Raw genomic sequence first — 12,446 nt, 5'->3', positions numbered from 1 at the left:
AACCACCTCTGGGTATGTGATAAAAGTTTCAGCGGACGAATATTGAAATGTGCATGAAGACTTGTACACTCAGAAAAAGACTTGAAACAACCGCTGTATTTAAGAGAGTGTTCGACCTCCAAGACATACCCAGAGTTGGGATAGTGCTTATACATTATGTTGAGGTGCACATAGCACCTCGTTCCCTGATGCTTCGACTTACAGCGGACACAGTGAAAAGGACCACTAGTGACTGAGACTGACCTGCAAAACCATACCATTTCCCTTTGGCTTGCTTCAGACTATAAGCTCTGAAGGGAAAACGCTTGGGAAAAAGACTCTTCCTTTTGGAAAGTATTGTCTTTTAAACCAGGAGAATACTAAAACCTCTCATATCTGATTGAGAGACTAAATATCTGGTATGGTTACGGTCAAGAATGGGTATAAATAACCAAAAACATTAATAAATACATAAAGAAACTCTATTGTACAGTATCTTTTACTGATAAGGGAACATATAATTCCCAGAACCTTGGAGACATAAGAGAATGCAATCTAAAACAACCTCAGACTCATTGTCCGTTAACTGTCCGAGACAGTTGTCCCTTGAAAAGGCCACATTTAAAATGGGGGAAATAGGAAATTTGTAGGGCAGTGGGAATTATTGGGCCCTAGTGGCCATTGTGTCCCGTTTGGCCGAGGCATCAGGGAAGAATCGCGGTTCATTTTGCCTTAATTTCAGTGTAGTCGCTGGTGTCACCATCAGCCCTCCTGAAGCCTCCCTCCAAGTGTCGTCCATGGAGAAACTCTAGGGCGGCGTAGTTCAGCTCTTGCCTCTCCATGCCTGCCATTGGGCCAACAGATTGGTAATCACTGTCGTCTCCCTGTGAAAATAATTTAGAAAAGATATTTAGGCACAATATTTGGAGGCAGAGCAGGAAAACTTTGGTCATGTCAAAATAAAAGTCCTTAACAATACACTCAAAAGCACTGTTAGCAATTAGCCGCTAAACAGAATGAGGTAGCCAGCATATGAATTATTAGCTTCGGGGCAGCAGTGAACAGCATTGTTAAAACAGAAATAAATGTAAATAATTTTTGTAGCAACTGGATTTTTTTTCTCAAAATGTTTGCTTTTATTGCTGTCTATTGCTAGTTTATTTCACCTCCACCCATTTGTTTACATGCTCATCTTAAATTTCAGTCTTACCGTGCCTTCCTCTAGGATGGAGTTAAACTTTGAGCCCAGGAGCTCAGTCTTAAGCTATGTTAAGGGAAGAAAAAGAGACAGAGAATGCATGGAAAGCAATGAAAGAGGAGAGAATAGAAGTCAGGAAATGCTCTAAGCATAGGCCTACACTGGAACTCTCAGTTGTGACATACCATCCACACTTGGCTTTGTGACAGTGGCTGTATTCAGAATAGCATACCAGCACACTTCTGTTTCTGCAGTATACAGTATGTATACAGTGACAATATGCACATTTTATTTATTTATTTTTGTATGCATAGACCATGTGTCAAACTCCGGTCCTGGAGGGCTACTGTCCTGCAGAGTGTAGCTCCAACCAGCTCCAAAACACCTGTGTGGAAGTTTCTAGTAATCCTAAAGACCTTGATTAGCTGGTTTAGGTGTGTTTAATTAGGGTTGAAGCTAAACTCTGCAGGACAGTGGCCCTCCCGGAACTGAATTTGACACCCCTGGATACTATGCAGATACCTACGGCAATACATTTGCCAAAATATGCAGTATACACCAGAGCACACTGTATCCCACAATGCAATGCATTTCACCTGGCATTCTATTTCTAGTATAATTATTAAAGGTTATTATTAAGGTTTTCAGCCATCTCTTTATTAATTCAGTTTTTAATTTCATTTACAAGACATGTCTAGACAAAATTGGATTGGGAATTGAAAATAACTATTTATTTACAAGATGATAATTGGATGGCAACTGCATGCAACATGATAAGGTCATGTCACAACAATGCAGCATACTACTGTTTTAAAAGTTTATTGTGGAATAGTGCCTCTCTTACACTTACTATTTTTTTTAATTCCCTCTTTAATTCATCCTCTTAAAATATGTAGGAATAATATATGAGAAATTCTTTTTAAAGGGGTCATATGATGCAATTTCAAGTTGTCCTTTCTCTTTGGAGTGTTACAAGCTGTTCGTGAATAGATAAGATCCCTAAAGTTGCAAAGACTAAAGTCTCAAACCCAAAGAGATATTCTTTATAAAAATTAAGACTTGTCCACGCCCTCCTAAAACGCCTCATTCAAACACGCCCCCAACATGTCTACGTCATGATGTGGGAAGATTCTCGCTGTAGTATTGTTGCCGCCGCTGCCATGTCGTGAAGACGCTGTGTGTTTCGTTGTGAAAGCGAAACTACTTTGTTTGGCCTTCCAAAAGAGGACGATATCCGCTTCGTCATGCCTAGAGCTGATCCGTGCTGGTCGCTGAGGAAATACATCAACTTCGCCGGATTGGCTTTCACCGTGGACGAAGCAGAGTCCAGCCCGGGGTCGTCACATGTGTTTGCCGCAAGCCCACCGGCCGCTCCTTCGCCGAACCTGCCGGCCGAGCCGTTCTCAAGCCTGCCGGTCTCCGCTCATTCAAGCCAGCTATGTGTGTGACACTGTGTGTTTCGTTGTGAAAGCGATACTACTTTTTTTGGTCTTCCAAAAGAGGACACAACTAGAAATCAGTGGTTAAGTTGTATTTACAACACTGTTCCAGAACGGTTTAACCCAAATATTCAGATGTGTGCAGCGCATTTTATGGAGGACTGTTTCCTGATCCTGGGAGAGTAGACTACAATGCGTCTGTGCACAAAGGCTGTTTCTATAAAATGGGGCAGTTCCAACTTTGCAAGGACAGTTTGGCGCTTCTGACTCACACAGCCAGCAAGTACGTTTTTTATATTTAAAGAATTTGCCAGTGACGATTCAAACGCGATTTTTGAGCAGTGTAGAGTAGCGCTTGTTGTTTGTCGTTTCTCCGATCACAAATTCAGACATGATTTTATGTTTATGCGGCGCAATACAGAACTCAGCGCGTAAAAAGACAGTATAAGTCATTATAATCAGTAATTATGTCCCCACTGGATGCAACAAATGCCTCGTTTATAATGGGTTTTATTGTTTTTGTCTCGTCGCTCCGGGACACGGCATCACAGTATGGTAAGGAGCATAACATTTCCGTCACACGCTTGAGGTATTCAGCCAATCACAACGCACTGGATAGCTGGCCAATCAAAGCACACCTCGCTTTTCAGAATGATAAGCTTTGTAAAAATCAACGTGTTTCATAAAGGCGGGGCATAGAGAAACAATAATGTACAGTATGTGGAAAATAATGTGTTTTTTTTTTACCTTAAACCGCATAAACGCATTGCATTACACCAAATACACAACATAATGTTTTTTTTAGCAACATCATATGACCCCTTTAATATTTGGTTCCTGATTGTTTTAATGCTAAGGCTAAGTGTGGAAAGCTAATTACAACTAGAGAAGAGCCAGTATATAATATAATTTGCCACAGACATGCATGATAAAAAAAAACACAGAATGTTGATTATTTTATTGTACGGTGTGCACGCTTTTGTTTTGTATAATCACTGAGAGTGCAAGTACTGTATATACTGTGTAGGTGATTTATTCATTATTATAATATCTCACCACTTTTTTCCTGAGACTCTGTTTGTCCTTCTTGACTGCGCTGTAGAACATTGAGGGATTCTCCACTTTAGATCCCACGTCCTGCCCAGGGTTACCATTCTCTCTGGGGGTGGAGTCAGAGAATCAGACTCTGTCTCACACTCAACCATACTGTAAACTAACTGGCTTGCGGCAACACTTTAAAGGGATAGTTGATCCAAAAATCTAACTTCTGTCATTTTTACTCAATCTCATGACATTGCAAACCTGTATGACTGACGTTCTTCAGTGGAACACAAACCAAGACATTTTGCAGAATGTCTTAGCTGCTCTTTTCCATCCAATGAATGGAGACTGGGGTCGACCTTCAAAAAATGATATGCTTCAATTTATTTAAATGATTATCGGGCCCAAGACATGCAAGAACCAATTAATATTATTGTGAATACTTTTTTCATTTTAATTTCTTTGTTAAATTTTAACTTTTTCTGTGAACATTTTTATGTAATATCTTTTTATCTCTTTCAGAGGTTAACAGACCTTGTTCATTTACATTGTATGGAAAAGAACTACATGGACATTCAGCAAAATATTTTTGTTTGTGTTCCTTAAAAAGAAAGAAAACCATACGGTGAGTAAAAAAAACAGAATTAATTTTTTTAGTTCAAACTATTCCTTTAAGCCTGGGCATCCATTTTAACACAAGGGGATCATTGCAACCCCTTAAATAAAACTGGCATTGTGCCACAGTGTCAAGTTTGGGAGTGTTTCGTTTTGATTTCCAATGGGACGTTTTATTTTTTCTTGCAAAATGAGATAGGAGCAGGGTGTTTGCTGCAGAGCTCAGTGGTTTTGAGGCTGAAAAGCAATGGCATGGGGCAATTGAACCTGCAATAGATTTGTTAGTCTGCAATTTTGTGCACAGTGTGGCATGTTCACCATCTTGCAAAGCAATCAAATTGGATCATCTGTGAGTGGGTTATGGCTTGAAAACCAAATGCCAAAAAAAACAAAAAAACAAAACTGAACATGGATGACTAGGCTTGGGTGTTTTGATACCTACAAACCCCAGTCCCAACCCACAAACTCCACCTAAATGTTCTTCTCCCAGTCTTACTTGTGAAGGATACTCACTTTTTATTATTCTGACCAACGTATCTCACAGCTGCAATGATGAAGGCAATTACCGCCACACCTCCAATAGTCCCCACTATGACGGCCATCATGAACTTTTCTGAAAGAGTGCATAGGGTTAATTGATGATACCTCAAAATCATATGAACGGTTGCACAAGTGGTTTCAGTAAAGGTCTACTTACTCTCTTGCTGCAGTTCCAAACGGATGGTCTCAGAGCCATACATGTTGCTGATGCTGCAGTGCACATGGACAGTGGTATCACCATTGTTCCCCCTTTCACCCTTGTCCTGGAGCTTGATGATGCCCGTGGACGTGTACCCATCTGAGTATGTGTGGTAGTTAAATGGGTTGTTGGAGTTGTTGATGGTGATGTTGAGGTCAGGCAGGTAGAATTCAATCACAGGCTCAGGGTTTCCCGAGGCAATACAGACACACTGAACGCCCTCACGGACTATAGTGCATTTAGAGTCGTCAACGAGGACAGGGGCAACTGGGAAAATTGAGCAGAAATAGTCAAAAAGCACATCTCTCAGTGTTGTAGCACTACTACAACTCAAGTCCATTTCATAAGACTCAAGTCTGTCTCATTTCCAATCTAATTTTTGAGGAGCATTTGGACTCAACCTGCACTTGGATTCCAATGAGCTGGTCCCAATTAGTCATAGAAAATATGGTCTTGGATTTGAGATGGACTTGAGTCCCAGTCTGGTCTTGTCCAGACATGAGTACCACAACACTGGCATCTATCCTTCACTTGTTTTACACTCATCTATGACAAGGGTATAAAAATTCAGTTCCTGGAGGGCCACCGTCTAACCCTAATTAAACACACCTGAACCAGCTAATCAAGGTCTTCAGGATTACTAGAAACTTTCAGGCAGGTGTTTTGGAGCTGGTTGGAGCTACACTCTGCAGGACAGTGGCCCTCCAGAACCGGAGTTTGACACATGTGATCTATGCTCATCTTGCGATCATAAGACTTCACCCAAGCTGAACACAAAAAAAACAAAAAACTACTTTTCTTTTGAGAAAACGTCTCCATAAACTGTCCCTGAGCATAATCACGGACTACTAGCTCAGTGTCTCCACTGGTCAAACTTTTACATTGACTTACATTCTACTGTAATGTTAAGTGAGTTGCTGGCCCGTCCATGTTCATTCTCAGCTAGACAGCGGTAGACTCCATGGGCCTGAGGTGTGACTTTGTGCAGCTCAAGCACAGACCACTCCTCTGCTGTGATAGTGCCCACCAGTTCCCCATCCTTCAGCCAGGTCAGCGTGGGCATTGGGTTACCTTTGCTGGTGCATTGTAGAGCAACTGAAGATCCCTCCAACACCATTAGAGATTCATTGATCCAAGGCTCCCGTGGAGGATCTTCCCGTTTGAGAGAAAATAAATAAGAATGAAGAAATGAGAATGTTCAGAACGAATAATGGAATACTAGCATACTGCTTATGCTGCCATACATACAACATATTTACACAAAACTGAATCAAAAAAATGCAACAAAAAAAAAATCTATAGCCATTAGGGTCCAAAAAAACCCCCTATTCTCAAAAAAATTGCTTGCAGTAACTTTAAGTGGTTTATATTACAATACACAAGAGTTCATGGAGTTTTTCTTACAATTTACTGCCAGGTACATGGATGTGTTCATGCTGCCGTAGCCATTGTCACCAACGCAGGTATAGACACCTTCCTCCTCTGGGGTTAGGTTGTCCAGAGGCAGGGAAGAGTTTGAAGCAACTTCCGACATCAGCTCGGTGTCTCCAAAAAACCAGGTTATTGAGGGGGTTGGATTACTGTCCACATCACAGTGCAGGACCACCGAGCTTCCCTCCATGACCTCTTGAGACACATTCACCCACACAGTTCGAGGGGCGTCTACAGATAAGAGGATAAGTCAGTACATATTGTCTCTGTAAAAATTATGTATTTTTGATCAAATAAAATAGTTATTTGGTGGAACTCACACTTGATGTCTAGTGAAATGAGGCGTTCATAGACGAAGGTGGTGTTTTCGTAGTGTACCCGGCAGCCCAGCAGCTGGCCATTGTGCATGGGTTTGGGTGTGAAGGTGAGGGTGCTGGACAGTACCGCAGTATTGCTGTCCTCAACATTGTCAGGGCTGAAAAGAGGGTTGGGCAGGTAGTCTGTGTACATCCAGTGGATCTGTGGACTCATGTCTGGACAATTGTCTGGGACATAACAGGTCAAATCCAGGCTTTGGTCACTAATAATCTCCTCTGGAACATTGATGTTGGGCTGATCTAGAGGAGAAAGAGACATTTAAAGTCAATATGAAGTTAAAATAGACATTTTTTACTTTCTTAATATGCGTTTTTAGTCTTACTGAGTAAAACAGACATTTTTTACTTTCTTAATATGCGTTTTTAGTCTTACTGAGTCAAACTTGCTTTAAGGTCTGGCTCAATTTTTCTATAGAACACCCATTTTTCATAATCCAAAGTCCCACCCTATATATTAAATATGCTGTTTGATCCAGAAATACATCTTATTATGAAAATAAATTAGTTGTGGTTGAAAATGCCGTTTCATGTTGACTTCAAATGCTAGACCAAAAAATGTTTCCATAACCAGACTGCAAAAAAATTATATTCTTAACATGTTTTTTAGACTAATTTTCAGGTAAATAAACATCTAAAGAAAAAAAAATTGTTCACCCAAAAATGAAAACCATCATTTTTTTTAAATGACCAAAACCGTCATCATCTCTTGTCATTCTATACCTTTATTACTTTCTTCTGTGGAACACAAAATAAGATATTCTGAAGAATGTTGTAACTGTTTAGTTCATACAACAAAAGTCAATGTTGACTACAACAACACTGAGACATTTTTCAAAATATCTTATTTTTAGTATCACAGATGAAAGAAAGTCATACTGTTTTGGAACAACAAGAGGGTGAGTATATGATGACAGAATTTTCTTTTTTGTATTATTTTTGGATGTTTTAAGGATTTTTAGATGTTATCACTGGGAGACACATCAAAACAATTTTTTTAAATGGCCTTACCCAACACCTGTAGTTTTGTGAAGTCAGGATAAGTGTAGATGTTTGCGCCACCCAGGTCTGCCCTGAAGTAATACCTCCCAGAATGTTCCACACCAACATTATTTATCAGCAGGGTGCAGTTTTTTTGTGTCAAGTCACCAAGGAGCTTGGTCCGTCCCTTGTAACTTTCGTGAACAATATCTGTGCGTGACTTATACACCACTGGGGGGAAAAGCTGAGGGTAGGGGTGGCCGAAATACCAGATCCCATGGACCCCTCTGTAAGGCCTGATGCCAGAGGGGTATGTGAATGAACAGGGTATAACCACACAGGAGTTTGTCATGGCTGAAATATCTCTGGGCATCCACACATTCCACTGAGCACTTACATCTGTTCAGAGAAAGTGAGAAGAGCGCAGGTAATTTAATTATTAAAACACCATTATATCACCATGTCTCTTGGATGTGTACTATAGTGATATCATTTTATTGAACATGTACAATAGTACCTCAGCATTAGCCAAAGGAACCATAGTAACAGCATGTTCGATTCAGAATAAGTTCTCACCTTTCAGGATAAGCAGCAGAGGCAACAGCAGCAGCTCCAAGCCCTTCATGGTCTCAGTTTAACTCTGGACCATAGACCCCTGTTACAAAACCAGCACATGCATCAGCAAGACAAACAGTCTCTACTAACTGCTTGTTCTCTTATTTTTGTAGTTTCACTCTAAAACATTATTATGAAGAAAACATTTTACTTCATTATTTTTCTTTGGTGTTTTTATCACTTATAAGACAGAACAGATAGCGAGAAAAGGGTGACTGTTAAAACTTGTGTTGCCCATATATATATATATATATATATATATATATATATATATTTTTTTTTTTTAACCCATTCACAAGATTTAACTTGTTGTTTCGGTCGTATTTCACCCCAGAATCAAGAGGAAAAAATAAGATTAATTTTTTTATTTATCAAAGAAAATGAAGCCTATTTTTAGGACTCAGATTATAAATATTCATTGTACTGTCTTTAATTTCTGCGTATTTAATAATAATTAAATAATAATAAAAAAAAAATTCTATAATATGTTAATTTTACAAGAATAGAATAATAATAATAATAATGATAAAAACAAAATATGCTAATATACAGATATACACATATTCCAAAAGAGAGAGAGAGAGAAAGAGAGAGAGAGAGAGAGAGAGAGAGAGAGAGAGAGAGAGAGAGAGAGAAGAAAGAAAAAAAGAAAAAAAGAGAAAAAGGACCAATACCTGAAATACATTTTTGTGGTGATCAATATTATGCTGTAATGAACTTGGAACATTACTTTAAATTCTTTATTCTAAAACAGGACTCTGCTTCTGCTGGTCTAAGTTGGGAATCAGATATTTCACCTGATCTAGGTCACCTGATAAACAGGAATGCCAAGCTATATTGAATTATCTAGCATAGATGGATACAGCAAAATGGCTTCTTGATGCTCCGCACACACACACAAATCTCTGCCGGTGCTTGAAATAACGCCTCACAGCGTTTCCAAACCATCTCTGAAACACTGCTGTTTTGAGTAAGTTGTGTCAGGAGCAACAAACAAACAAGAGATGTATTTATCACATTTAGCATCATAGCACATCAAAGCCAAAGACTGATTACAAGATCACATGTGCGTAAACTTTTCATTTATTACAGTTAGATTCTAGCTAATGCGAGCCAACAAAGTCAGGTTATTTTACAAAACATTCTGAAAAGGTTTACAAAAGCGTCTTGCAGTCTCGGCTTTGCTGCTGTTCAGTAATCCACTAAAAGTGTCCTCTAGATAGCAGATGAGTGTAACAAGGGCTCTGCTTTGTTGCTTTACATAAAACAAGCATTGAGATGGAATAGTGCTTGATTGTTTCCTTCTTCCACGGCACATTAGACAATGGATGATCTTTACAGAAACGTGTAGTCACCTATGACAGGATTCATATATAAACAGGAACTCTATCAAAGTATAACTTTAATGTGAAATCTAAGAAAAGCAATGATGTACGCATGTATGTAAAGTATGTATGCATGTAAAAAATGTAACTACCAGCCCTGACAAGTTGACAACAGTGGTGCCTTTCATTTCAGTGTAATGAAAACAGCGGATGTATCTGATTTCAAAGCCCATTACTGGCATTACTGAACCCTTCTCTACACACTCCTTATTAATCAAGACAAAAACCAAAATCAAAAACACCTTGAGATGGAATTCATGCCTATAATCAAAAGCAACAAGACTTCATTGAGAATCAAGAGAAGGTGACTGAAGAAAGAAAGAAAGAAAGAAAGAAAAAAAGAAGGAAAGGTCCAATAACTGTTTAATTGTTCATTCCTTTTTATTTTATTTTAGGGTGAAATGTGACCTAGATATGTTTCTGTAGAATTCTGTGATAACCTAAGCCCCTTGGATCAGAGTCAGAATTAGGCGAATAGATTTTATTTAGTATTATTTTAGATATGGTTGATTAAAAACTAAGAGAGAGAGAGAGAGAGGGAGAGACTTCACTGCTACTTCTCATATATATTATATATTTGATAGTTTTGGACACTTCTAAAATGTCTGTTTGTATTTGTTTTAGGCAACCTTTCAGGCAATACCTTGAACTGCTAGCAGAGTGTGCTGAACCACAACCAACTCCCTCTCCAACGGTGAACTAGCCACTGCTGTTCTTCCCTCACAAACAAGGGGGTGTTCTCTCACAGCACATCAACTCAGCTTCTCTTCTGTTTTGTCTTAAAACATCAACAAAGAAATGACATCAGTATCAAGAAGCAACATTAGCTCTCTTAACCCACACAGACACACTCTCGACTCACGCACGCCGTATAGGGCCGCAGTGTGTGGGAGAGGAGAATTGCTCATTATGAGTGTACGACGTCAACCCTTGCGTGTTTGGCGCGCATACAGGCAGCACTGTTCATGATATGACACATCATCCACAGAACATTCATCCATGCTCACGGCGTACGCAGCTGCCTCTGTTGACTTCATTCACGAGCGCTTGTCAGCGGCGTGTGCGCTTAAACATCTCCTCAAGACTTCAGAGCAGACGGGGACTACAGATGGTGGCTGATAAATGGATTGTTCTTGAAATCTCCAAGATTATTATATTAGAAGATTCCCCTGATAGCTCAAGGTTTGACGCAGTTATTGAACGAATGAATTTTACGAAATTACAGAGGACTGTTAATCTAACTTTTATAGGTTGTCGAAAAAATGCCACAATGCCAAAATGCCAAAAATGACACAATTGTAGTTTAAATTTACAGTAGGGTATATATAGATACATACAGGTAGCAGTAGGCTTTTTCAGTAGTAGTTTATTTTAATCAAATAATAATTGTCTATTCTGTCAGGACCACTATCGTCAAAATGATAGATACTTAGCAATAAAGTTTGGTTTGGCGGTATGTCAGTAGTAGTTTATTTTAATCAAATAATAATTGTCTATTCTGTCAGGACCACTATCGTCAAAATGATAAGATACTTAGCATAAAGTTTGGTTTGGCGGTATGGTTCTGTTCTGGGCAAAAAACCTCCCTGCCCATCCATGCAGCCTGTCATGAATGAGCAGGGAGAGCAGCAATAATAACCCCCCCAGGGTTAACAGAACAGAACAAGGCAGATATCATTAATGTACTCAATGATATTTAAGTGTAACACTTTATTCAAGATAAAGGAGTCTGATTAGCAAGGAATATCAGAAAGCTAAGTCCTGACTGTGGCGAAAGGTGGAGCTGGGGATGGAGGAGGGTAATTTGCTCCGAAGCAAGCTAAAAAGCTGCTGAATAATACTGAATACAGCTTATATAGGAATGCCGCGATAGGTGTCGTATTCCTATAGGTAGATGTGATCAGCTGAGAATCAGCTGATGCAAGCTTGACTCACGTGACCTGCCAGAACTAACGCTAAAGCTTAATCTCTGTCAGGACCACTATCGTCAAAATGATAGATACTTAGCATAAAGTTTGGTTTGGCGGTATGGTTCTGTTCTGGGCAAAAAACCCCCCTGCCCATCCATGCAGCCTGTCATGAATGAGCAGGGAGAGCAACAATAATAACCCCCCCAACACAAACGTTTCCTAATCAAGTCCAATCAGTATAATCAAACACAGCTGGACTCAAATGAAGGTGTAGAACCATCTCAAGGATGATCAGAAGAAATGGACAGCACCTGAGTTAAATATATGAGTGTCACAGCAAAGGGTCTGAATACTTAGGACCATGTGATATTTCAGTTTTTCTTTTTTAATAAATCTGCAAAAATGTCAACAATTCTGTGTTCTTCTGTCAATATGGGGTGCTGTGTGTACATTAATGAGGAAAAAAAATTAACTTAAATGATTTTAGCAAATGGCTGCAATATAACAAAGAGTGAAAAATTTAAGGGGGTCTGAATACTTTCCGTACCCACTGTATATATATATATAATTTTAATCAAATTAAATAAAAACATTTGATACGTATTTATACATAAACAATTACTGTGTGTGTATGTGTTTTGTGGATGTATATATTTGTGTGTGTGTGTGTCTATGTATATGTATATATATGTATATGCTTATTTGTATATATTTAATATATATTGTATATCTACAATTA

The 12,446-nt window shown here is 39.0% G+C and overlaps 1 protein-coding gene across 3 annotated transcripts; it reads right to left on the bottom strand.

Annotated features, from left to right (window-relative positions):
- Positions 1–128: 128 nt before the first annotated feature.
- On the bottom strand, positions 129–10,580 carry LOC107582243 (myelin-associated glycoprotein-like). 3 transcript variants are annotated; one of them, XM_016268005.1, is made up of 11 exons: positions 10,441–10,580; positions 8,374–8,452; positions 7,828–8,196; positions 6,763–7,059; positions 6,416–6,673; positions 5,903–6,163; positions 4,970–5,278; positions 4,786–4,885; positions 3,673–3,775; positions 1,190–1,243; positions 129–863 (listed from the first exon to the last, which is right to left on the bottom strand). In XM_016268005.1, the coding sequence occupies exons 2-11, from the start codon at positions 8,420–8,422 to the stop codon at positions 702–704; spliced, it is 1,962 nt and encodes a 653-aa protein (XP_016123491.1). In that variant the 5' UTR covers positions 8,423–8,452; positions 10,441–10,580; the 3' UTR covers positions 129–701. The 3 variants fall into 3 exon arrangements, with proteins under 3 accessions (XP_016123491.1, XP_016123492.1, XP_016123493.1); XM_016268006.1 differs by lacking the exon at positions 1,190–1,243; XM_016268007.1 differs by lacking the exons at positions 1,190–1,243; positions 3,673–3,775 and having other exon boundaries at positions 722–863.
- Positions 10,581–12,446: the final 1,866 nt, after the last annotated feature.

The sequence above is a fragment of the Sinocyclocheilus grahami genome, unplaced genomic scaffold (genome assembly GCF_001515645.1).
Source record: "Sinocyclocheilus grahami isolate Dianchi unplaced genomic scaffold, SAMN03320097.WGS_v1.1 scaffold42.1, whole genome shotgun sequence".
Taxonomy (NCBI): Eukaryota; Metazoa; Chordata; class Actinopteri; order Cypriniformes; family Cyprinidae; genus Sinocyclocheilus; species Sinocyclocheilus grahami.
This window is presented reverse-complemented; position numbering and strand designations above follow the sequence as displayed.

What these genes read in the sequence shown, in the direction of transcription:
- LOC107582243 (XM_016268005.1), bottom strand. Translation starts at nt 8,422, where the DNA reads ATGAAGGGCTTGGAGCTGCTGCTGTTGCCTCTGCTGCTTATCCTGAAA. An exon ending in CATGTACCTGGCAGTAAATT is followed by an intron (nt 6,164 to 6,415) that starts GTAAGAAAAACT and finishes TCAAACGGGAAG; the next exon opens with ATCCTCCACGGGAGCCTTGG. An exon ending in CCATCCTAGAGGAAGGCACG is followed by an intron (nt 864 to 1,189) that starts GTAAGACTGAAA and finishes TTATTTTCACAG; the next exon opens with GGAGACGACAGTGATTACCA.